General features: G+C 46.3%; 1 protein-coding gene and 1 long non-coding RNA gene across 4 annotated transcripts in view; both read right to left on the reverse strand.

The window, feature by feature from the left end:
• The window catches only part of LOC115544457 (uncharacterized), a 993,561-nt gene that overhangs the window by 192,117 nt on the left and 776,723 nt on the right, over window positions 1–24,721 (reverse strand). The window contains exons 22-23 of the mRNA XM_030357421.1: window positions 24,447–24,708; window positions 7,068–7,388 (exon numbers count right to left, since the gene is read on the reverse strand). Coding sequence (XP_030213281.1) covers window positions 7,068–7,388; window positions 24,447–24,708 — 583 coding nt within the window. The remainder of the gene's footprint in view (window positions 1–7,067; window positions 7,389–24,446; window positions 24,709–24,721) is intronic.
• On the reverse strand, window positions 15,956–16,753 carry LOC115544513 (uncharacterized). Of its 3 annotated transcripts, XR_003976895.1 has the most exons (4): window positions 16,698–16,753; window positions 16,378–16,494; window positions 16,187–16,303; window positions 15,956–16,012 (listed from the first exon to the last, which is right to left on the reverse strand). It is a non-coding gene; the product is annotated as an uncharacterized LOC115544513 (long non-coding RNA). The 3 variants fall into 3 exon arrangements; XR_003976894.1 differs by lacking the exon at window positions 15,956–16,012 and having other exon boundaries at window positions 16,037–16,300; XR_003976893.1 differs by lacking the exon at window positions 15,956–16,012 and having other exon boundaries at window positions 16,037–16,303.

A 24,721-nucleotide genomic window follows, 5' to 3' on the forward strand; every position in this document is an offset into this window, starting at 1 on the left:
ATCATTTTTTACTTCAGCGATTACATTTTTTCGAGTTTTCGAGTTTAGGACTGCGAGTCTCGTTTGTTTTTGTTCTCGCTTCGTGTATTTAGTGAACGATCTTCTGTGATCCATGGCCGGTCGCAAGTTGGCGGCTTCCTTATGGGCTGCCTCGGGTGGCTGTGCATCCTGGTCGCCACCTCCACCAACAACTGGGTCATCATGTGTAAATACGGCACGAACGCCTGCAAGAAGTCCGAAGAGAGCAACATCAAGGGTCCCTGGGCGGAGTGCTCGGTGTCCTCCGCTCACTACGAGTGTCAGCCCCTCACCCTGATCCTGAAGCTGCCAGGTAGGCGCTGCTCGGCTTGGGCCCGGTTGTTGATGTCGTCTAGGGATGCTTACGGAAGTCAATTCCCTTTAGAATGTCTCTGCGTGAGAAAAACATATTTTAGTACACCTGTGTATCAGGTGATTTGGCCGCCCCTGTCATCCCAAATTCAAATAGATCATTGAATTTGAAATAATAATAACCTGGATGCTGAGTAGCAATAGGAATCAGATCACAAACTAGGTTGATTTTGTTATAAATGACTTTTAGCCTCAGAGTGTTTTTAGTGAGTAGTTGGCCTAGAGGTAGTGTGCATACTCTCAAACTATTATTTGTTACAATTCTATTCACTTCTATTGGTCATCTCGAGTCAATTCAATTAGTAGATCCCTTAATCACAGTCACAGCCTCAAAGGGCTACTCTACTCTACTGTCTGCATTAGATTAATTTCTATTCTATTCTACTCAGCACTCCTCTTCTCTAGAGACCTGTACCGTAGACGTTCCTCTATCTCTGTGGTTCGTGTCTGTTTTTTTATATTTGACAGGAGGATGCTGTCGAAATTGCGGGCGATCCTGCAGTATGGCTCTCAGCCTCTCCACAACGCTGTGGTCAAACAGAGGAGCTCCTTCAGTGAGACTCATTGCTCCTAAATGCACCACTGAGTGCCACAGGAAGTCACTCCTGCCTGTGGCCATTAAACTCTAGAACTCCTCCCTCTGATAATCTGACAAAGGACTGTTTAAAAGAAACAAGCTATCATTTATTTATTCATTCACTCATCATTTTCATTGCTTTTTACACATAAAACAGAATGTTAATATTGTATTGTAAATTTGTGAATATAACCCACTAAGAGATGGCATGAACATTTTACTTTATGGGGTTTTCTAACGTTAATATGAGTTCCCCTAGCCTGCCTGTGGTCCCCCAGTAGCTAGGAATGGCGTTAGGTGTGAAAAGAGCGCCGGGTATTCTGCTCCGCCTTAGAAATATGAAAGCTCAGACGCCCCGATTTAGAATGTGGCCCCATATGTCGTCCGAAGGGGCCAAGTTACCTCCCCTTCCTCTGCCTTAACCGCCCAGAGAATGTAGCCCACCAATGAGACAATGAGCTACGACCTTGCGAGCGCCACGTGTGTGTGTGTGTGTGTGTGTGTGTGTGTGTGTGTGTGTGTTTGTGTGTGTTTGTGTGTGTGTGTGTGTGTGTGTGTGTGTGTGTGTGATTACACACTGTAGCGCACGTGTTGTACACTTCTTTGTTATTTGGTTAACCGTTCTGCTGTTGGTGTTGTGGCGCGTAACCCGTCGGTTCTCTGACGTCTCTGGTCTTTCCACCATGAGACTCGTAGTGGGGGTTATCTCAGCCCTGGTTGAGAAGGAATTGGGGGAAAGGAACTTTGGCTTTGACTCCCTCAAGTGCATGAACCGCGACGTGGAGGAGAAAGGGATCGTCTCCCTCCGGAGCAGCGCTGCCCGCTGCTTGATAATATTAATTATCAAGGCCGAAAGCTGTGTGCGCCTTCAGACCATATTATGACTTTCCAACGACAGCGTCGGGTTCCCAAGATTGTCTCCCGCCGGAGCCCCCACCCTCGGGGACAGCGAGCCCCAGAGGACCACCTGGATCTACCAGCGGACTCTCCCCCCCTGACCTGCTCTTACCTGTGGGGGGCCGGTCTACACCGCAGCCTCGGGGCCTAATCTCAGCCTCTCCCTTCCACAGATTCCCCCTGCTTTTTTATTTTATTTTCTATTTTAATCTCCTTAACCCCTTCCTCCCTCACTTAATTTATATTAACTACTTTTAATTTCATTTTATTACTTTTTCTCTCCTCTGTTCCTTGCTTTTATATCTCCAGGGGGTCAGCATGTTCCATGAGTCCAATCTCTCCTTCCCAACAGACACACACACCGACACAGACATGGACACACACATACACACTACACAAGCGCACACACACGGACACCCACAGCCAGATTTCCCTCCACTCCCCCACATCACCAAAACATATTTCAAAATCACACAAGCAGTCCATGGCCGCAACGTGGTGACACACGGCAGTACCACCAACCCCCCCCAGGGGGAGTGAGCAGACAGGTGAGCAGGCTGGCCCAGGTCGTTAACCTGCAGGCCCTAATCAGGCCCCCCCCCCTCCAACAGGGTCCAGCAGAGCACGGACCGCTGGCTTCAGCAGAACCTGCTCATTTTAAACTGACATTATTTTACTGTTCTAACCCCCTCCTCCCTCCAGGCTTCCTGTTTGGGGGGGGGGCTTTGGACGTGGCGGCCAGGGGGGGCACGTACCCGGTACGAGCACCGGTTCCGGCCCCCCCACCCTCCCCCAGACCCGCACCCTCCTCACCTCCTCACCCTGACCTCTCCTCCCCCCCTCCCCCCCTCCCCCCCCCACCGCCTCAGCCCCCCAACAAACCATTCCTCGTACCCGACCCCCCCTCCCGAGCCACCGTATGAGGAGCCCCCCCCCCCCCCCCCCAGGGCCAAACCTACACTGGGGCGACCCCCCCCCCCCCCCGCGCCCGTAGTGATCATCGGGCCCCTCCCCCCACACACACAGACGTCCAGATGGAGAGTTATCCCGGTGCCGAGGACCAACACATCACACAGGTCTGAGATAGAAACCCCCCCCCAAGTCACACACCCTGATGGAGGTGCTCTCTCTGGGCATCCACCAGAGGGACGACCTGCTGGAGGGGGCTACGGGCTCTCTCCAGGCCCCGCACCGCTAAACCGTGGGAGAATACCCGCAGGCCTCCATCTAGGTCCCCATCGTTCATCCCTCACATCATTTAGCTGCAGCCCATCAGAGCCTATTAACACGACTCAATGCGTCCATCACTACAAAATACAACACAACTCACAACGACATGCAGTGGACAGCAGACACTGCATCACACACACTACTACAGCGGCTGGATCAGTTCAACTAGGGGCGGGGGCTAAGCCCCAACAGGGACCCCCCCCGTCCCCAGGAATCTAATACCCTGAACCTATCCACCGTCCTCCATCTTATAGAATACCACCTCAACCCCATCTCCCGGAAACACCCCGGCATAAAGTGGGAGGGGTTATCTCCTCTGAGCCATAGAGTGGGAGGGGTTATCTCCACTGAGACATAAAGTGGGAGGTGTTATCTCCTCTGAGCCATAAAGGGGGAGGGGTTATCTCCTCTGAGCCATAAAGTGGGAGGGGTTATCTCCTCTGAGCCATAAAGTGGGAGGGGTTATCTCCTCTGAGCCATAGAATGGGAGGGGTTATCTCCTCTGAGCCATAAAGTGGGAGGGGTTATCTCCTCTGAGCCATAAATGGGAGGGGTTATCTCCTTCAAATTTGCATATCATTACGGCTCTGGCCAAGGCGACTCTTGAACAATAGGCTATGAATGGAGTTTGTTGATTTTTTTTTTGTTGAGTACTGATATCAAATAAATCCCATGGTCGTCTGAAAGAGAAAGTGACTCTTTCCTCCGCGTGGGTTCAGACGAGGCGACGCGGGCTGGATATCGGTTTACTACACTGAACATTTATCAATTACTGCTGAAGTCTAATGTGACAGGATATATACACACTGTAGGTCCTCTTGTACCAGGAAACTACGTAGATGTGGTCTGTGTGTGTGTGTGTGTGTGTGTGTGTGTGTGTGAGCGAGAGAGAGAGAGACAGAGCAGAGAGAGGAGAGAGGAGAGAGGAGAGAGAGAGAGAGAGAGAGAGAGAGAGAGAGAGAGAGAGAAAGAGAGAGAGAGTGCAAGACAGGTTTGTTTGTTTTGTGCCAGAGGAGTCAAAGGAAACTGAAAGTCAGAGAGTCTCTCCTGCTCTACTGCGTCCTGATATCAGATGTCTCATGCTGACAGACAAAACACACACAAACACACACACACACAGGGACGTTTAAGAAGTGAAGTTTGTGCGTAACCCTGGACACCGTGGGCGATGAGGCTCTCGTATCTCTCGAATCTCCCAGCACCATTACAGGTCATTCTTCACTGGACGCCATTTTGTGTGTTGGCAGTTTAGGTGTTATGACGCTGGTGACGCTGTTGTCTCTTCACCCTGCTCCACCTAGGGAACATAACATAACACAATGATGTACCTCACTTTAGTACACAACACAATGAGGATCTCACTTTAGTACACAACACAATGATGTACCTAACTTTAGTACACAAAACAATGATGATCTCACTTTAGTACACAACACAACAATGATCTCATTTTAGTCCTCAACACAATAATCTCACCTTTAGTACACAATAAAATACGATCTGACTTTAATGACAAACCGAATTGAAAGTTAGAGCAGGGGTCAAAGGTTTGTTGTCAACATTTACAATACAGTTCATTACAACACAACACAACACTGCAAAACAATCTTGATAAACTATGACCAAATCCATGTTTTCTATTGTGGTTTAATCAAACGCCGTGTGCAGTGACCACAGCTGCCATTCGGTGGTTCTTCTGACGTCATGAGACAAGATGGAGGCCGGTATTGTTGTGGCACTTTGTACAGTTGGTGTTGTGGTGCTGCTGCTACCGGGGCTTTCCACAGCCAACACTCAGCACACCATGTGACCCAGGCAGCCAATCAGGTCGCCCAGGCAGACTGTCTCCAAACCGGTCAGATCAGTCCTGGGCCAGCAGCCATATTAGTTCTACACGCTAGCTGGGTGGGGAACTGAAGGATTTAAGGCGCGTTCACTCTCCTGGTGATGACGCTCACACTAGCGTGCTCCTGACAGCCACCGTTCATGTGCACTTGGGAAACAGCCGGTTGGGAATCTAATAGTTCTTCATAGCAGGGGTTTTTTATCTGATAAAAACCAGTCAGAACTAAACTGAAATTAGCAGGATCAGTCTCGAGATTGTATTCCTTTATTTCCTTGATGCCTATCACCTACTATCCTTTTGATTTATGAGAAGCTCATACAGTATAGCCACTGATGGAAGGCCCTTATCTAGAGCTGGGTTACCAGTACACAACATTTAAAACTGAGCAAAGTCATGCCAACAGACGTTACAACGTCAATCAATAGTAAAGCATGTGATATGATGGTTGATGCTTTTATATTGTGTCAAACATTCATGTTCCCCCATGTTCATGCCCCATGTGACCCGGCCAGAGGACGGGCTCTGACCTCTGACCTCCCACCTGGAGCCCCATGTGACCCGGCCAGAGGACGGCCTCTGACCTCTTTATTGACAGCAAAAAGAAAAAAACAGCTTGTAATATGTTAATTATAAATCCCACAAAACCAGTGTATTCCAGCAACTCTAAAATATTTTCCAAAAAGGCTGATGTGATAATGATTATTTTATATATATATATATATAAAATAATATTAAAGAAGGATTAATTAGGGACAAGGACAGTCTGAATCAACTGGATTACGGCCCCTTAATAATCCTAATATTATCATATTAAACATCTTAAACACTATAAACCCACACGTTAAACAAACGTTATGCGGTGAGCAACCGCATCCTAACTAAGATGGCCGCTCATGAGGGAGATCATGTTGCCATGGTTTCAAAGCATCAGTTACAGATCGGCGAGTCAACCAATGACTCAACAAATTATCAAATGCACAACTTAATGGAATATGACAGTGATTTTAGTCGGTAATAATCACTTTGTTATACTGTAATAAGAGTAGATAATGATTTCATTTATTTAAGCTTTCTTAGGGATTAATTGTTGTTTTCAAATCAAAGTGAGTCAGAGTGTTGTCGTTGAGTCTGAGGCGATCTGAGCCCCACGCCTAATGGTCAGGATTATGAATGATGATCAATCCTCCAACGAGAAGCCTCTTCATCATTCAGCTCTAAACACCAAGGGAGCACAGGTCAGCTCCAACCGTCTATCAGCACCTCACTGCTCACTACCTCACCATGAGCCCACAGCATGATTGGGCTTGTACCGTTGGACTCCTTGGAGCCTCTTTCATATGGCAGATCGTTTGTGTAGATAGCATGAGGTTAAAGAGATTGTTGAAGCATTACTGTTAGCGTTTAGCTTCTACCGGGAGTTAAACGCATAAATTATGTAAGAAGCAGCTAGCCTCTAGCATATAAACAGGGTCCCCACACACAATCACCCGATCACAATCATATTTCAAATCCATACATCTTTTTAGGGTTAAAAACCAAGTTGTGACCAAACTAATACTGATACAATATCACTATCACTGATGAATACTGTTATAATATCACTATCACTGATGAATACTGTTATATTATTACTCTCACTGATGAATACTGTTATAATATTACTGTCACTGATGAATACTATCACAAAATTGCTATCACAGATGAATACATTTCCAAATTGTATCATCACTGATGAATACTATCACAATATTACTATCACTGTGATGAAGCACAAAATATATAACTAACTAACTAACTAAATATATATATATATATATAAAGGGACGCAGCGAGGGGGCAGGAAGTAGGGGCAGCTGGGGGTCAGGGGTCAGCTCACTCACCGTTCCTCTTCCTGTACCAACAGACTCCCGCCAGGACCAGAGCTCCAACCAGGAGGAGGGCCCCCGCCACAGAGCCAGCGATGAGGAAGGGCCCCGGGAGCCCTTCAGGGGAAGAGAGAGCAGGAGGTCAGGAGGAGGGCCCCAAGGAGGTGGAGGTGGAGGTGGAGGTGGAGGTGAGGTGAGGTGAGGTGAGGTGAGGTGGAGGTGAGGTGAGGTGAGGTGAGGTGAGGTGAGGTGTGTTCCCTACCTCCGTCCCTCCCAGTCTTCCCCCAGTTGGTCCTGATGAGGGCGGGGTCCAGGGGGGTGGAGATGTCCTCGATGCCTTTCAGCTGGACCACACACTCGTACCTCCCCCAGTCCTCCTGTGGGACGGCCGTGAGGTCCAGGTCCACGCTGACCTGGAAGGTCCCGTCGTGGTTGGGGAGGACCTCCCCGGGGTCCACCTGCTCATGGAGCTCCTGGCCGTCTCTCCTCCAGAACACCACCACCCTGTCAGGGTAGAAGCCTGTAGCATGGCACACCACTGGGGAGGAGGGGGTCCTCTGGAGCAGAGACACCCGCGGACGCTCTGGAGAGAGAGGGGGGGGGGGGGGGGAGAGGGGGGGGAGGGAGAGAGACAGAGACAGAGACAGAGAGACAGAGACAGAGACAGAGTCCGGTCGTCTGTCTGTGGTTTCTTTCTACAACCGACACAGAGCCCCCTCCCCCCCCCCAACCAAAACCCAGGGAGGAGGTCCCAGAATAATATCAGAAAAACATTTGTTGCTCTATTTTTAGTTTCTGATTAATATCTTATTATTCTTAAGGCACTGATGGAAGCATTAATCACTAATAAAACAAGAAATCATCGGCTGAACACACGAGAACATTCAGTTGGATCCACTGAGTTGTTTATTGCAATTATGCTTCACTAACAAATGAGACAGAGAATAATAGTCCCTTACATGTACACAATAAACACAAGGACTAAAACAATAGAAGCAGCAGACTTTACAAATCATCAACAGGTGTGCACGTATCTTTAATAACTGAACATGTTCTGCAGCCACTTGGTTCCAAACGGAACCCAAAAAAATCAAGATTCAGCCTAAGGTAATTTACAACATGCAACATTATCCCATAGACCACTTGGTTATTAAGAATAAAACATAAAATCTGCTTTAAATCAGGTTGTAAATCAGGATTATGACAACAATTATGATATAAGAGCCCTTAAGACCAAAACTGGTGAAGTCTGAAAATATACAAAGATGAACCATCAATAGGTATTTTATATACATTACAAATAAGAAATGTGCTTATCTAACTATGGGAGATCTTAAAAGTATTTTCATGGTTTATCATGCTATACTTTAAAGAACAGACAGACAGACAGACAGACAGACAGACAGACAGACAGACAGACAGACAGACAGACAGACAGACAGACAGACAGACAGACTGACAGACAGACACAATGTAATTGTGTGTAAACACAGACACTGAGTCATCAGTCCTCTCTGTGCGTGCGTGTGTGTGTGTGCGTGTGTGTGTGTGTGTGTGTCCTCCTCCCCCGCGCCCGTTTTCTTTTTCTACAACCGACGCCCCCCCCCCCCCCCCCCCTCTACCGTAGAGGGATCACAGAGACACTGCTCCCCTGCCCCCCCCCTACCCCCACCCCCGGGAGGAGGTCCTCCTGGGTGAAGGAGGAGCAGAAGGTGTGGATGTGTGTCAGTGTGTCTGAGGACCCTCCTCCACCTGGGGACACTCTGTAGAAGGACAGAGAGCCAGCAGGCCGGTCCAGATACACTCCTACTCTGGTGGAGCCAGCGGGGCGGAGAGGGAGGTCTGTTAGTGTACCGTTGTACCGGGCATAGTAAAGACCACCATAACAATGAAGAACCCAGGACTTGTTGTTCCCTCCAAGCCTGCTGTCACCACCCCATCCTCTCCTGGTGATTCCTCTGTATGTCACTCCTATATCAACCAGTCCTTCCCACTCTACCTCCCAGTAACAGCGGCCAGTCAGAGCCTCTCTACCCAACACCTGGGGATGGGAGTCAAATCTGTCTGGGTGATCCGGATACGACTGGTCCACTCCAACCGTCACCTTCCTGTTGTCCTCAGACAGAGAGAGGTATATGTAGGCCGTGTTGGGGTCCAGTGTGAGGTCACAGGCATCTGAGGGAGAACCAGACATGATGAGCTGCTGAACCGCTCTTCATCCTCATCATCATCACCAGTACTGTTCTCCTGCGCTCTGTGTACATATACATAGATATGAACACATACATACATATACATATGTACACATTCATAGATACACACACCTCAACAACAACGTTATGAAAACAACAACAATATTATGAACAGATCAACAAAAAACATCTCTCCTTGGATCCAGGCTGCACTTCTTTTTATTCTCTTTCAGACTCTTTTTGTGATCGCTCTCTCTTCTTCTTCAGCCCCCCCCCCCTCATCCCTCTCCCCCTCAGCCCCCCCCCCCCCCCCCCCCTAGTCCTCCCCCTCAGCCCGGTTGCCCCCCCCTCAATGTAACAATGTAATACCTGCTGGGTTTTATACAAGTAGGTTTAACTGTGATGGTCGACAGTATTAATATACGGAAGATACATGATGTCAGCCATCATCTTCATTTCCAGTAGGATGTGACCTCACTTCCTGCTGTGTGGATGGACTTCCCGTCTCAATAGTGAGTGTGTGATGTGATGAATCAAACAGACACTTACAATTTTGTGGAGCTGGTTTCAGCCTCCACACTCCACCGTGCTCCACACTGGGGGGGAAACAAAGTGAGAGCAGCATGTTGAAACATTCACCTTCATCATCTGTTGTCTCATCACGTTCTACACAACATGAGTGACAGCTGCCTCTTCAAACCACTTCATCTAGCAGCGACATGAATCCTAGTAGGAGACTTTGTCCCTGAGTGGTGAGCTGTCCTCTCCATACCTGAGAGTGTCCAGTCTCCAGCGTGGATCCTCCAGTCCAGCAGAGAGCAGCGCAGCTCCAGAGTCTCCTGGGTGATTGTAGCTCAGGTCCAGCTTTCTCAGATGGGAGGGGTTGGAGCTCAGAGCTGAGGCCAGTGAAGCACAGCCTTCCTGTGTGACCAGGCAGCCAGACAAGCTACACACACACACACACACACACACACACACACACACACACACACACACACACACACACACACACACACACACACACACACACGTGTAAAATCCTGTGTTTTTCCAGTCTGCCAACCACTTAGTGAACGTCCTACTCCAAACACAGGTGGCGTTGCCTTGATGACGTAGAAGGTCCTTTTATGAAGCACTTCCTGGTCCATTGAAGGGACCATATTTGTGGATAAAGAATTAGCAATTAAGATAATGAGTACTGGATATTAGGGGGTTACAAAAAAATGTAAACGTTTACACGACCCCTACTTTTTCGTGTACACGGTTAACCGTTTCTTTATTAATTAATGGACCGCAGTCGCGCTATAGGGGGATTATTTGTTTATCGATGTGCGAGCAGAATGATCGCAAAAAAATAACTTTTGTTTGACCGGTTGCCGTGGTTATCTCCATGTGGTTCATTTGCAGTTGCGGTGTTAATTAGGATGTTTTCAGCTTACTGTTACATTAAACTGTAATAAGAAAACGCGGTTATATGCTAGTATAGACCCTATAGTATCGGTGGTATAAAGGCTGGGACGGATTTCAAATTATAAATATGTACACTTTATGTTGAAAGTATAGACCGTCGCTATTCCCATTGAAACGAATGGTGCGGTGATTATTCTTCAAAACGAGAGCTGGTAAATTGGGAAAAACGAATTAAACTGTAATCAGACAACGCGGTTATATGCTATAGACCAGTGGTTCTCAACCTTTTTGGAGCAAACCTGACCTTACCCTGATCCTCTGGGCCCCCCCCCCCCCCTCCCCTATCATTTATTTTTAATAAACTAACAACCCCACTCACACTCGTGTTATATTGCTTAAAGCTATTAATGCATCGTTTTTCATTGATTTTGCGGTGGTCATTAGTAGCAATGAATGTCCTCTGAGCCGGTTTTGGTGAAAGAAATATTAAAATAGTCATGACATGCAAATGTCTCACTTCTGATTGGCTAACGGCACTGTCCATCACTGTAATAAACCCAATTAAACTTCCAGAGCGACGAGAGAGAGAGACTAGAGAGACAGAGACACAGAGACGACAGACAGAGACAGAGACAGACGAGACAGAGACAGAGACAGAGAGAGAGAGAGAGGCCTCGTCTCCCGTCGTCCTTGACCGGGACCACGGCACTCCCGCGACTGAGTTATAATCTGAGTTATATAACCGTCCTCTGATGTGGAACTTGTGGTGTAACTGTTTGACCATTGAGTAAAACTGACCTGAGAGTTTCCAGTCTACAGTGTGGACTCCCCAGTCCAGCAGAGAGCAGCTTCACTCCTGAATCCTGCAGATCGTTGGAACTCACGTCCAGCTCTCTCAGACTAGAGGAGTTGGAGCTGAGAACTGAGGCCAGAGCTTCACAGCATCTCTCTGACAGATGACAGCCATTCAGCCTGCACACACATAACACAATATGTTAGGGACTGTGATTAGAATGACCCACATCTTTTACTTTAAACTTAATGGAGGATGTGTGTAGCAACCAATAACGTTATAGTGGCCAATTAAGTGATAAATGCCAATAACATAAAAACGTAAATGTAATAAAGCCAATAACTTAATAACTTGCCAACAATGTAATAAAGTTGTTGAGCCAATAACGTTATAACTTTTTGCCAATAATGTTATAACTTATTACGTTATTGGCTGCTTACTATCATTATAACAGAACCCTAAGAGTAACGTATAAATCCAAATTCCCTCTTTGCTCCTTTAAGGCATCCTCTGGAGGGGGTATGAGGGTGGAGGGGTCACTGTTAGGTCAGATATTTAAGCGTTTGATGCAAGATACAATAATAAGGTTAAGTGTGACAAATTCTCTCCAGAAATTGAAAATAAAATAAAGAGATACCTAATTTATTGCATTATTGGCTCAGTTAATACATTTTCTTAATATTTTTTATACAAGGCCAATAACGTAATAACCAGCCAATAACGTAATAACCTATAACATTGTTGGCAAAAAGTTATAAAAGCTTTAATAAGATGTTTTATTAATTGAACTACATTAGATCCTTAAATGTTAATTTAATAATCTGCGTAACTTTTACTTTTAACGTAATTAAGTTAATGTATTCCATCTTTATTAGAAAAGTGGGTTAGTGGGTTAATTGTAATACATGTTATTAGTGAACCTACAGATATGTTCTGTTAGATATAACTTATATATTCTACTATCAGGTATATTGTGTTGTGTATTGTCATACATTATTATAAGTAAACATACAGTGATCTTTTGGAGGCTTTGATCACTGGCAGCAGCATCAGAAGACCCTCCTCTGAAGCTTCGTATTTCTTCAGGTCAAACATGTCCAGCTCCTCTTCTGATGTCAGTAAGATGAAGACCAGAGCTGACCACTGAGCAGGAGAGACATACGTTTTGAATAGACTTCCTGATGTCAGGGACTGTTGGATCTCTTCCACTAGAGAACGGTCATTCAGCTCATTCAGACAGTGAAACAGATTGATGCTTCTCTCTGGAGAGAGATTACCGTCTAACATATGCTTGATGTAAGACACTGTTCCCTTGTTGGTCTGTGAGCTACTTCTTGTCTGTCCCAGCAGACCTCGTAGGAGAGTCTGATTGGTCTCCAGAGAGAGGCCCAGGAGGAAGCGGAGGAACAAGTCCAGGTGTCCGTTCTCACTCTGTAAGGCCTTGTCCACAGCACTCTGGTAGAGGAGGAGTTCATCTTCACTGGAGGTTGGTGGTTCTTCTGAGAGCAGATTGACACCATTTTGGATGAAGGACCAAAAGACATAAAGAGCAGCCAGAAACTCCTGGAGGCTCAGATGGACAAAGCAGAACACCTTGTCCTGGTACAGCCCACACTCCTCTTTAAAGATCTGGGTGAACACTCCTGAGTACACTGAGGCTGCTCTGATATCAATGTCACACTTTACCAGGTCTGCCTCGTAGAAGATCAGGTTGCCACTCTCCAGCTGGTTAAAAGCCAGTTTTCCCAGAGAAACAATGATCTCCCTGCTCTTTGCAGTCCAGTTTGTGTCTGTTTCAGTTAACAAACGATACTTCCTGTCCCCCTGTATGGACTGAACCCTCAGGAAGTGGCTGTACATCTGAGTCACGGTCTTGGGCGTTTCTTCTCCTATCTGGGATGTTTTGAAGAAGTCCTCCAGGACTGTAACAGTGATCCAACAGAATACTGGGATGTGACACATGATGTGGAGGCTTCGTGATTTCTTGACGTGGGAGATGATTGTGCTGGCCAGCGTCTCATCTTTGAATCTCTTCCTGAAGTAGTCCTCCTTCTGTTGGTTGGTGAACCCTCTCACCTCTGTCACCATGTCAACACAATGAGCAGGGATCTTATTGGCTGCCGCAGGGCGTGTGGTTATCCAGATGCGAGCGGAGGGAAGCAGGTCGCCCCTGATGAGGTTTGTCAGCAGCATGTCCACCGAGGTGGACTTTGTGACATCATTCCATATCTTGTTGTTCTGGAAGTCCAGAGGAAGTCGACACTCATCCAGTCCATCCAAGATGAAGACAACTTGGAACCGGTCGTATCTGCAGATTCCTGCTTCTTTGGTCTCAATAAAGAAGTGATGAAGAAGTTCCACCAAGCTAAATTGTTCCCCTTTCAGTAAATTCAGCTCTCTGAAAGTGAGGAGAAATGTAAAGTGTATGTCGTGGTTGGCTTGTTCTTCAGCCCAGTCCAGGATGAACTTGTGTGTTAAGATGGTTTTACCAATACCGGCCACTCCGGTTGTCATCATTGTCCTGATTGGTTGATCGTGTCCAGGTAAGGGTTTAAAGAGGTCTGCACATTTGATTGGTGTTCCTTCCTTGGCTGGTTTCCTGGAAGCGGTTTCAATCAGTCTGACCTCATGTTCCTTGTTGACCTCTCCACTGCCTCTCTCTGTGATGAAGATCTCTGTGTAGAAGTCATTCAGAGGTGTTGAATGACCTGCTTTAGCGATTCCCTCAAACACACACCAGAACTTCTTCGTCAAATGAGACTTGATTTTATGTTGGCACTCGACAGCAGCAGCTCCTAAATGGGAAAAAAAACAGTAGACATCAGTTAGTGGATGGTGGCATCAGTTGGAACATGTCAATATTTCCTGTTGAATTATCAATTTCATGATATTTAGTGGCTTCATTACTTGTGGTCAGAAAAGCTGGTTGTGACAAAGACTGCATGTTACAGATTCAAAATGTTCAGGACTTTTTGTTCAGGACGTTTTTCCACAGCAATATGATTGGTCTAATGATAATACTAATGATAATGAATTGGTGTAAAATGAAATGCTGATATCACAAGATAGTGTTGCATCTCTTCCACTGAGTTATTCTGCTGTTGATCTGCAGCTTATGTTTAATATTCTTATTAATTATAATAATATTAATAATTACATTGAATAACATTTTATTTCAAGGCACCTTTCATGACACCCAAGGTCGCCTTAAATTCATAAAACAATCTAGGGTCAAAAACAGCAAGAGCTGCATCGCCAACAGCATGATCAAAACAAGACATAAGACCCATGTAGGAGGAGGTAAGAACAGCAGTGAGGAGACCCAGGTAGGAGGGGGTAAGAACAGCAGTGAGGAGACCCAGGTAGGAGGGGGTAAGAACAGTGAGGAGACCCAGGTAGGAGGGGGTAAGAACAGCAGTGAGGAGACCCAGGTAGGAGGGGGTTAGAACAGTGAGGAGACCCAGGTAGGAGGGGGTAAGAACAGCAGTGAGGAGACCCAGGTAGGAGGGGGTAAGAACAGTGAGGAGACCCAGGTAGGAGGGGGTAAGAAGAACAGCAGTGAGGAGACCCAGGTAGGAGGGGGTAAGAACAGTAGCCCAACGGGGATACGAGGGGAACCCCCAGTAGGGGGTCATTACAGCGAGAAGGCCAGTGGGAACACATGTGTTTTGAGGAGGGATTCATTGTTGTCAGGGAGTCTCTTTCAGTTCAGCTCAGAGCCCCAGCACCCACGGTGCTGAGAGCCCTAGCACCCACGGTGCTGAGAGCCCTAGCACCCACCGTGCTGAGAGCCCTAGCACCCACGGTGCTCAGAGCCCCAGCACCCACGGTGCTGAGAACCCTAGCACCCACCGTGCTGAGAGCCCTAGCACCCACGGTAATGAGGCGGGAGGTCGGGACGGTGAAGACCAGCAGAGGATGACGAAGGGAGCGGCAGGGCCTGTCCTCCTGGAGGAGGTCGGGGAGATAAGTGGGGGCCACGTTGTGGGGGGCTTTGTCGGTGAGCAGAAGGGTTTTAAGGTCAGTCCGGTGTTGGACAGGGAGCCAGTGTAGTTGGACGAGAATGGGGTTGATGTGGTCGGGGGATTTGGTGCTGGTAATGATGATGTTTAACATTCTTTAACCTGAGACCCCCACCATTACCCTACATATCCGGATCAAACCATTTAACCTGATACCCCACAACAACCCTACATACTGGATCAAACCATTTAACACCAAAGAGGAAAGATTGTCTCCACATTGAAGTTTGAAATGTATAAGTCTCACATTATGTCATTTAGTCCGAAGAGAACAAATAATATTCTCCTACTGCTCATCAAAATGTGTATTTCTTCTCTGTTTTCAAAATAAGAGCCTCTTACCGCCCCGCAGTTTGTCGGCCAGTTCCTCCTGGTTCATTTCCATCAGGCAGAGGATTGTGATGTCCACCACTCCCTCTATGGCGCGCCTCCTCTGCTCCTCCTTCTTATCATCCACCTCCTCCTCCTCCTCCACTCTCTGACCCTCTGAGCATTGTGGGTAATCTGAGAAGAGATCCCTCCAGAGCTTCTTCAGCTCCTTGTCTAGAAAAGCGTGTGCGTTCTCCTCAGCCCTCTGGAACAGAACAAACATCAAGGAGAACTTTACTCTGAACTCACTGAGGACATCAGAAGCATCTTTCCTGGATTCACGTCCTGCTGGACAAGAGATGCTTTCTAATGTTCATGGAGAGCTGAAGTCAAACGTCTCGGTGGACATTTACACACCTTGATCAGCTCTGTTTGATGTTGCAGAGACTGAGCACTGGTAACCTTTGACGTCATCTGGTGTCTTTGGGGAACACACACACACACACACACACACACACACACACACACACACACACACACACACACACACACACACACACACACACACACACACACACACACACACACACTTGTAGATATCAGTAGTCTGAAAACAACCAAGTGGTCTGTTTTCATCGTCTGTTTGAACCCCTACCTCTCCTCTCTGGAGGGGCGTCCATCTTTAAAGGTAACAGGTACATCCATAGAGCAGCCACTCTTCATGGAGACACAGCTGGGTCCAGGGGAGTCTGCTCTCTCCTGCTGGACTCTACTAGAAAAACAAGAACCAGGATTTATGGACGTTCGATGGAAGCTGTATCTTTATGATCTCTGATAAATCCTCACCTCTTCTTGATAGACTGATTTCCATCTTTAAACCTAACAGGTGGATCCATAGACCAGCCACTCTTCATGGAGACACAGCTGGGTCTAGGGGAGTCTGCTCTCTCCTGCTTCTCTGGGCTTCAACACACACACACACACACACACACACACACACACACACACACACACACACACACACACACACACACACACACACACACACACACACACACACACACACACACACACACATTTTACTCAGACTAATGATGGAGTCATGATGCATCACTGCTGAGCTCTGAGAGTGACAGCAGTCACAGACAGAGAGATCCTCTTCTTACCTCTTAGCTTTGCTCCGGCGGCCATGTTCCCCAGACAGAGTGGTCTTAGAGGTAGGACCCCCCTCTTCTCTCTCCTCATCCATAGTAGACTGGAGACCAGGACACAAACACAACTCATCCATCACTTCAATTGCCTTTTGAACTTTAGCTGTTTATTGAGAGAGAAGATCTTTGTGACTGCTTCACACTAAAGCATTATGGACGTCATAGACCATCGATATGAACCCCACAACATAACCGCACTGCCCTCACTACAGTACAGATGTGCACAGCAGATGACAGATGAAGTATTAAACACCTTGTAACTGTGCTTAAACTACAACACAAAAAAATACATACAATAGACTTAAAAAAATGCATTGCGGTACCATTAAAGTAAAGAACGTTAGAATAATTTCTCCACTGGACCAAAGTCTGAATTCTGTCACTTTACTGAACCACAGATTCCCTATAGATCAACTGGTGAAGCTCAACACATCGATAATCAATACGCACAAATATATAACTTTTGTAAATATCAGCACATTGAAAGGACTTCTGTCACGTCCTTATTTTAATTCGGAGTAGCATCAAGACAAACGAATCACTTGAATATTGAACGCAATGTTCGATTTACCACACGGGTCAGAAAAGCAGTGAAACATGAACCAAGGTTGCATTCTCTACAGTAAACTCTCTTTAATTGATAAGCGATACACGGAGACATATACCGAGATGAGGTCAATATTAACGATAGTAAACTGGTTGTTCATTATCATATACATAAACGAAAGACAATATAAACGGTAGTATACTGTCGGCCTACCTTACCTTATCGTATCTATTCCGGGATTAAAATGCGTCCATACGGTATAAAGTAATAAAAGTATAAATGTAAGGGAAGAAACTGAGGTTAAAGTGTTTATAAAACACTTTAACCTTTAACCTTATAAAAGTTAATCAGGTGAAAGGTTTAAAAAGCGGAGAAAGAAAGGCTCCAAGCTGCGACAAACTTATGAGGAAGTGAGCTGAACCGGTTTGACTCTCAGCCGCACCTATCAGCGCAGGTAACGTGTTTTGGGGAAACGAACACACGCAAACGCACACGCACACGCAAACACACACACACACACACACACACACACACACACACACACACACACACACACACACACACACACACACACACACACACACACACACACACACACACACACACACACACACACACACACACACACAGATCACTGAGCCAATTTATGGCAGAAACTCTGATCCTCCAGTCCACTGGGTTACAGCAGAAACTCTGGGACCAGGACCGGGACCCGGACCACAAGCCGGACCGGTACCGGGACAAGGACCCGGATCAGGACCAGGTCCAGGACCGGGACCAGGACACGGACCAGGATCAGGACCAGGTCCAGGACCCCAACCGGGACCAGGTCCTGATCCGGGTAAGGGTCCCGGTCCGGTTCCCGGTTCGGGTCCTGGTCCAGATCCGGGTCCGTGTCCTGGTACCGCTATGGGTCCAGGTCTGGTTCCGGGTCCGGGTCCTGGTCATGATCCGGGTCCCGGATCTGGACCGGGACCACGACCCGGATCCATGTTGATATCGCTGCGTGGTCTCTGGCTAGACCAGGGGCGATTCTATGTTGTGACTTTTGGGGGTGCTCAGCCCTCAGGAAGCCACAGGGGTATATGAAGTATACAAAGGGGGAGGGATTACGAATATCGTAGATGTGATTCCTGCATTCTGCTGCAGCCCATATGTGAGTGTGTGTGCATTTTTGTACGTGTAAGCACCATAGATCGTAGAATGTAGTGTAAATTACTTCACCCATAGGTTTAAACACAAATGGAGTAGTAAACCTTAAATTTCAAAACACGGACGTTGCCATTATATTTAACCAGCAGCAATGAAAAAAACATATTTAGCGAGGAATCAAATGGAAGCCTTGCCTATTACCGATACTCATACCGTAATAATGAATGAAATAAAACACATATTTAGCACATATGTTACACGTTTTTATCCTTACTGTTGCTTCCTTCACATCATGATCTATTGAGGCCTTCCACCTCTTTCACTCTTCCTTTTATTCTGTTGGAGGCTTCTTTTATGTGAAGGATGGTATGAATGTGTGAATGGCTTCACTATGCCTTATTTATCTTTATTTCATGTACCCATTTATTTATTTATTTACTCAGTTTTATCTATTTTGCACATTATCTGCCAGCACTTATTTGTTTTTAATACTTCTTGCATGCTTTTGCTATGTTTTTGTATTTTTATGTCTGCGCATTTTTTTAATTAAAAGGCATCCTGCATTTTTTACCCATGAGTTCTTCTGAGATTGCTGTGTGTTCCTTTTTATTCCAATGTTTTGTATTTATGTGCATGATTTACTGTTTATGAGAGGATGTGTATGGATGTAAGTCGGATTGGTTCCCTGAAGGACCGAGCTGTGTGCGTACTTTGCTATGAAATCGTTGTCTGTAGACCTTCTCTGATCTCCGATGGAGGATACATGAAGGAGGCTGAGCAGTTCAGAGGTCATCTTTAATGGATTACCAAACAGAGCCACCCTCATCTCCGGATTAAAGACGTGTCTTCCAGGACTGTAGAAAGACGCATGACTGATATGGATGAAAACGTACGACACCAGAAGACTCCTGTTCAGAGGAGCCGAACCGTTCAGACAGGTTTACTTCCATAGGTGACGGCATTTTAACTATCTTCACATTGCTATCATTGGAATGATAATAATTAATAATATAATCATCATATTTCATAATAATATATTTATCCTCCTACACATTCACCGAGCGAAGATTATGACGGTAAAATGCACATTTCTTGCTAGAAATGTTTACATAAACACTTAAAATGGCGTAACTATACTAACCCAAATGATCATATTTTCCACCCAGAATAAAAAAGTATGTCCGCCATATTCACTGAAAAAAAATCAAAAATGATCCAATAGGAAAGATGCTCCCAGCGTCTATTAGAGCCGTAGTCGGGTTAAAACAGGAGTGAATGGGCTGCTGGAGCACCCGCTCTGAACGCCAAACATCGCCGGGGATGGCGTTACATTGTAGTGAGTTGAACCCCCTCTCCGTCTGCAGAATACTCAGAAGGGCACCTTTACCGTCAGTGACAGACGCTAAGGTGCCCTTGACAACAGTTGGAATTTGAAATGAGACTGTGTTGGTTATCCCCCATGTCTGACAGTTTATCCCCGAGTGTCTGACAGTTTATCATCACAGAGTGTCTGACTTTCATCACTGAGTGTCCGAGTCGGCAACAGTCATGCGATGATGTGTTTATTTGGTTTATACACACACACACACGTGTGTGTGTGTATAAATGACATATTTGTTAGTATTGTTTTTTTGGAATAATTATGCAACAGACTAACGATGTCAGTGATGATATGATACACTGATCGTTTAAAACAGCCCTTATGGAACGTGACCACATCTTTACTTTCTGTCTCCAGAGAGAGAGAGCCGAGTCTCCAAGCAGTCAAGTCTCAAGTAGGTCAAGTCCAGAACAGTCTCCCAGCAGGGAGTCAGAGTCCAGTCTCACAGCAGGGAGTCAGAGTCCAGTCTCACAGCAGTGAGTCTGAGTCCAGTCTCACAGCAGGGAGTCTGAGTCCAGTCTCACAGCAGGGAGTCTGAGTCCAGTCTCACAGCAGGGAGTCTGAGTCCAGTCTCACAGCAGGGAGTCAGAGTCCAGTCTCCCAGCAGGGAGTCAGAGTCCAGTCTCACAGCAGGGAGTCTGAGTCCAGTCTCACAGCAGGGAGCCAGAGTCCAGTCTCACAGGTCCAGTCAAGCCTCCAGTCTCCAGCAAGCTTTCACTAATATTATTTCATATTCAAATTGACTTTTTGTTAATTTAGCAATAAGAATGTTATTTTATCCATAGAATGTGAACTATTTTAATGTTGTTTCAGACTGGACAGTCCCTGTGTCTCTTTAATAACCTGCTCAGGGTTGTTGGCCGAATTCTGCTCTGTTGACAAGTGATTGATGAGGACGCATCGACTCTGTGGGCAGCTTTGGGATTAACACATTATTACCCAGCATACATTTGGAGGCGATACGCCTGCGTCTGTATGTTTTAACGTTAAGTGTTAGTGGGAAAATAAAACAACTATTCATTCAACACAAAGTTCACCGTACATAAAATCTTTATTTATATAATTGTTTGGTTGCAATCTCATTCTCCACCTAAAACAGCTGCTTAATACATCTGTAATGTATTTGTAAGTGTATTGGTTACTTTATGAACCAACTGTAGATTACGTGGAGAATTATCCACCCGAAACTGCAAAAACTGCATAATAACATCAGTAAATGTCAGTAACAGTACATTAGTTACTTTATAAACCAACCGTAGATTATAAAGCATTATCTCAAACGGTAACATTTATACATAATACTGTACACCAGTTGTAGGCCCATCCTGCCCCGTCTTCCTCTGCTCTCATCTCCTCCACTAGAGGGCAGTCACGGCCTGTGAATGCAGAGTGACAGTAGGAGGGGTTATCTCCTCTGAGCCATAAAGTGGGAGGGGTTATCTCCTCTGAGTCATAAAGTGGGAGGGGTTATCTCCTCTGAGCCATACAGTGGGAGGGGTTATCTCCTCTGAGCCATAAAGTGGGAGGGGTTATCTCCTCTGAGTCATAAAGTGGGAGGGGTTATCTCCTCTGAGCCATACAGTGGGAGGGGTTATCTCCTCTGAGCAATACAGTGGGAGGGGTTATCTCCTCTGAGCCATAAAGTGGGAGGGGTTATCTCCACTGAGTCATAGCTGCTCATGTTAAATGGGGCGTCTTCATGAGATCTTATTTTGTGGTATTGTTGTCGCTAATGAACGCTTCAAATTCACATATCATTACGGCTCTGGCCAAGGCGACTCTTGACCAATAGTCGATGAATGGAGTTTGTTTATTCTTTCTAAGTCATTAGTACTGATAGCAAATAAATCCCGTGGTCGTCTGAAAGAGAAAGTGACTCTTTCCTCCGCGTGGGTTCAGACGAGGCGACGTGGGCTGGATATCGGTTTACTAGACTGAACATTTATCAATTACTGCTGAAGTCTAATGTGACAGGATATATACACACTGTAGGTCCTCTAGTACCAGGAAACTACGCAGATGGGGTCTCTCTGGTCATAGTGTTCTCAGAGCAGCTGTCAGAAGATCCTGGGATGTAGCAGAATGGGAGGAGGTGAGGTCATGAGCTAGATGTATCTAGATCTATAGAGCTGTATAGTCCACTGAGCTAGATGGATCTAGATCTATAGAGCTGTATAGTCCAGTGAGCTAGATGTATCTAGATCTATAGAACTGTATAGTCGAGTGAGCTAGATGTATCTAGATCTATAGAGCTGTATAGTCCAGTGAGCTAGATGTATCTAGATCTATAGAGCTGTATAGTCCACTGAGCTAGAGGAATCTAGATCTATAGAGCTGTATAGTCCAGTGAGCTAGATGTATCTAGATCTATAGGGCTGTATAGTCCAGTGAGCTAGAGGAATCTAGATCTATAGAGCTGTATAGTCCAGTGAGCTAGATGTAACTAGATCTATAGAGCTGTATAGTCCAGTGAGCTAGATGTATCTAGATCTATAGAGCTGTATAGTCCAGTGAGATAGATGTATCTAGATGTTTCCAGATCTACAGAGCTGTATAGTCCAATGAGCTAGACAAGTCACCAAGGTCTCTGTATTGGTAGTAGCATTAATCATAAGAGCAGAACTGCAATAAAACAAATTTCACTCACCAACTGGTTTGTCACGCTTGTCTGAATCTAAGGATCAAGAGAAATGATTAGTGTTGTATCAGTGGTGAATATCCTCATGTTATTATACTTTCATATTCTTAATGCCACAACATCTCTGTGGACATTGGAGAAGGTTCTTCATTCAGAGGTGGAGAGGTTTCTACCACCAGACCTCCAGTGTATGAAGACAACCAATCAGATTCTAGGAAGGGGACAGGAAGTAAGAGCAGGTGGAGATCAGGTGTTTGTCCTCCTGGAGAGTTTGATCCACTCACCGTTCCTCTTCTGGTACACAAAGACTCCAACAACAGCAGCAGCAACAACAACAGCAGCAACAGCGACACCAACGAGGATGAAAACAAGGAGGTGACTCTTGCCTTGAAGGTAAATCAATAAAATAAAATCAGGTGTGCAATAATAGATGTTATTACAGACCCTCCCCCGTCCATCCCTCCATCATTGAACCACATGTCTACGGTCACGTGATGCTACACAACGTCAGTGTAACTATTCCTCTAAAATGGGTTCTGGAGCTCAGGGTCACTCAGGGACTGATCTGAGCCTAGCCCTATTCATGGAACTCATTTACCCACGATCCACCACCTCCATCCCCTCCAACACCAGTCTTACCCCCGTTGGTCCTGATGAGGGCGGGGTCCAGGGGGGTGGAGATGTCCTCGATGCCTCTCAGCTGGACCACACACTCGTACCTCCCCCAGTCCTCCTGTGGGACGGCTGTGAGGTCCAGGTCCACGCTGACCTGGAAGGTCCCGTCGTGGTTGGGGAGGACCTCCCCGGGGTCCACCTGCTCATGGAGCTCCTGGCCGTCTCTCCTCCAGAACACCACCACCCTGTCAGGGTAGAAGCCTGTAGCATGGCACACCACTGGGGAGGAGGGGCTCCTCTGGAGCAGAGACACCCGCGGACGCTCTGGAGAGAGAGGGGGGGGGGAGAGAGAGAGGGGAGGGGGGAGAGAGGGGGGGAGAGGGAGGGGGGGGGGGGAGAGAGAGAGAAAAAAATAGGGTACCTGAAATAAATAGCCTTTTTCCATTGATGGGTTTCTAACCCCTCTACCATCTCAGCTACTCTTCACTCTCTGTGCTCAGTGTAACAGTGATCATACAGCGCGGTTCGGTCCTGCACACGCCCGGACTCCCGTTACAGCAGCTATCGTCATGATCTCTATAGTAACGATGATAAACATAACCCAAGTTCACGGGTTAACAGTTCAATAACCAACACAACACAATGAAACATGGCGGATAGCAAGAAAAAGGGCCGACAGTAAAATGTCAATTGCATAAATGATGGTTTATTCCTTCAGAGATCAACAGTGGTTTACCTATGTGCCTGCTCTGAGATCACGTTTTCTCTAATGAGGCCATGAAACCCTCACGGTTACAGGAACATTCATTTAAAAAACATCCTGACAAGGCATCCAAAGATCCGGCCTACTCCAGTCTCTGAGGGATCACCGTTCAAGGCGTCCTACAATCAACATCCTGTTCACCCGGAACGTCAATCAAAGTGAAGTCTTAAAATATAGCTTTGCTAATGGCGATAGTTAGTGATAGTTCACTGATATTCACTTGATTATTCAGGTGATGTGAATATGTTGTTCACGCTAAGTGCACATGATTTTTGTCCATGATAAAATGACGCGTCTTGTAGCCTACATTTAATGTTCCTTTTGATTAAAAAAAAACTATATTACAACCAATGCTGATGTAGTCGTGTTTCTTTCTTATCCAACCAGCCTCCTATTGCTTATAGCAGTGGGCGAAATCTGCTTAATGATAAAAAATTAAAATATTTGTTTATTGTATTCAAGCACTAATAACCGGAGTGTGAGTGGGGTTGGTAATGGATACAGCCGACCCACGGGGAGGGGAGGGGGGGGGGTTCACTACTGCTGTAGTGTATCAGTTAATCCACCAGACATGAGTCGGTCACGCCCACCAGGTCATGTGACTCTACCTGTTCTCTGCAGAGTGCTCTTCCCATAGGCCAGGTGCTTCTTCAGCCAATCAACACACTCCTTGGTGTAGTAGTTCTTCCTGTATTGATTACCAGCTCTATTCTGATCCCATCTCAGTTTGGTGGGGACAGCCTGACGTACTGGAGCGACCCAGGTCAGGGTCTTCAGGTCAAACGCTAGGAAGTCCTCTCCATCGTAGGCATACTGGTAATAACCATCAGTAGTATCATCCTCATCATCCCACTCACAGCCAGACATCCTCTGAACAATGTGG

Source organism: Gadus morhua, chromosome 5 (assembly GCF_902167405.1).
Source record: "Gadus morhua chromosome 5, gadMor3.0, whole genome shotgun sequence".
Classification (NCBI taxonomy): domain Eukaryota; kingdom Metazoa; phylum Chordata; class Actinopteri; order Gadiformes; family Gadidae; genus Gadus; species Gadus morhua.